The following is a 1,594-nucleotide window of genomic DNA, read 5'->3' as shown; positions in this document are numbered from 1 at the left end:
ACTGTGATACCACACCATGATGCTACAGCATTCTTAAATATATAAATAAAGAAAAATGTTGATCCCATCTCTCTGGTGACCTTTTTTGTAGAGGAACCTACTTAAACAGGTATTATGATGGTGAACACTGGTAGCCAGGCATAAGGATGTGATAAATGAAAGAAATCACTGTCAGGACTTTGACTACTACCACTACTACCACAAGTACCTCCAGAGCAGGAACCACGTCCACAGAGATCAGCTCCTCCGTGTCGTTCTCTGTTCTGAGCAGAGACAAAGTCACAGCTGGCGAGGTCGGATGCTTCCTGTTCACCTCCCAGCGACAGCGTTTATCAGGTACTGGAAACAAGAAAATGTGAATGCAGATGGGCTCTGTAAGTAGCTTCATCTGTGTTCCTCAAAGGGAGATGGAGGTCAAAACAGACAAGAGCACTCAGCGAAAAATAAGATGCACTCAAACACACACAGAAAAGCCTCTGTTTTATAAGGCTACTGACTATGGTACTACCTTATATCAACATTTCATATCAGTGTCAAATGAAAAAAAAACTCCATTATAAAATAAAAGTCTGCACTGAGAGATTACTTATACACATATAGTTGGTTGAAGTGGAGTTAGTTTAAATGTAACACACACCAGTAGCAACAACAGAAAGCAGAGGGAGAAACCAGCAAAGATCAGCAAAAACTAGAAGAAAAGAACAAAAAGATCAGAGGTGGATCAGAACACCTTTATAGCTCTTGAGGAATTTGCGAACCAGGCGGTACATCTCACTCAGGATCTTGCTTGATGAGACCGTGCGCTCGTCCTCCAGAAGAAAGGCCTCTATTGGGGTCCGAGTGGGCCGCATCAGCTCGATGTGGTAGAAGACTCCGCTGTCAAGCGCTGTCATTTTGAGAGGTGATGGAGCTTGAAGCTTCAGCATCATGTCAAACTCATCAGGGCTGTGGATCTGAAGCAGGAACACACAGATCCTTAAAAACACTGGGGTACTACCTTTAGAGGTTGTGAGTGGTCAGCGTGACCTCACCTTAACCTTCTCAAAGTAGCTGCCAGTGTTGAGGAAGTCAGCCGACTGGAAGAAGGGCTGATCCTTGTTGCTCCGCAGGAATTTCAGCAGGTTTTCACGGAAATCGTTGACCATCTCTGCAGCCCAGCAGCGGTCTTTCTGCCGAATCTTGAGGTTTTTAGCGTTGGCTTTGATCCAGCTGGCCAGCTCTGAAGAGACAGAGTTTGCGTCCTCGACTACCACAGCATCTGCACAGTGACACAGATGAGACTGCTGTAGCTACTACAGGACTGGTTATATATATAAGTGAGCAGAGGAGTCTATCGACACCTTCTCCAGCTCTCCAAAGCAAAGAGGAAGGTTTTCAGTAGCATTACCTGATTTTTGTTGCTGGAATTTCTGCCTTGGTCTTGCTGATGGAGGACCTGACTTTCGTCTTTTGTCATCTTTACGCCACGTCACTTCAGTCAGACCATCCTGTGTGAGGTTCAACTCTCTGCCCTCTGCGTCCATAGATCATTTGTCTCAGCCTCTAACAGATGTGCACAGAGATCACTGACAGTAACTGTGCTGCAGAACATTCA

General features: G+C 45.4%; 1 protein-coding gene across 1 annotated transcript; it reads right to left on the bottom strand.

Annotated features, from left to right (window-relative positions):
- Positions 1-208: 208 nt before the first annotated feature.
- On the bottom strand, positions 209-1,544 carry LOC109954004 (cyclic GMP-AMP synthase-like; the record flags this gene model as incomplete). The annotated part of the gene is made up of 4 exons (XM_020589436.1): positions 1,388-1,544; positions 1,032-1,258; positions 731-953; positions 209-339 (listed from the first exon to the last, which is right to left on the bottom strand). Coding segments are annotated over exons 1-4 (717 nt in total), but the record flags the coding sequence as incomplete, so codon positions are not given.
- Between the last annotated feature and the right edge of the window lie 50 nt (positions 1,545-1,594).

The sequence above is a fragment of the Monopterus albus genome, unplaced genomic scaffold (assembly GCF_001952655.1).
Source record: "Monopterus albus unplaced genomic scaffold, M_albus_1.0 scaffold2515.1, whole genome shotgun sequence".
Lineage (NCBI taxonomy): Eukaryota > Metazoa > Chordata > Actinopteri > Synbranchiformes > Synbranchidae > Monopterus > Monopterus albus.
Note: the sequence above shows the minus strand (reverse complement) of the source record. Positions and strands in the feature narration are given on the sequence as shown.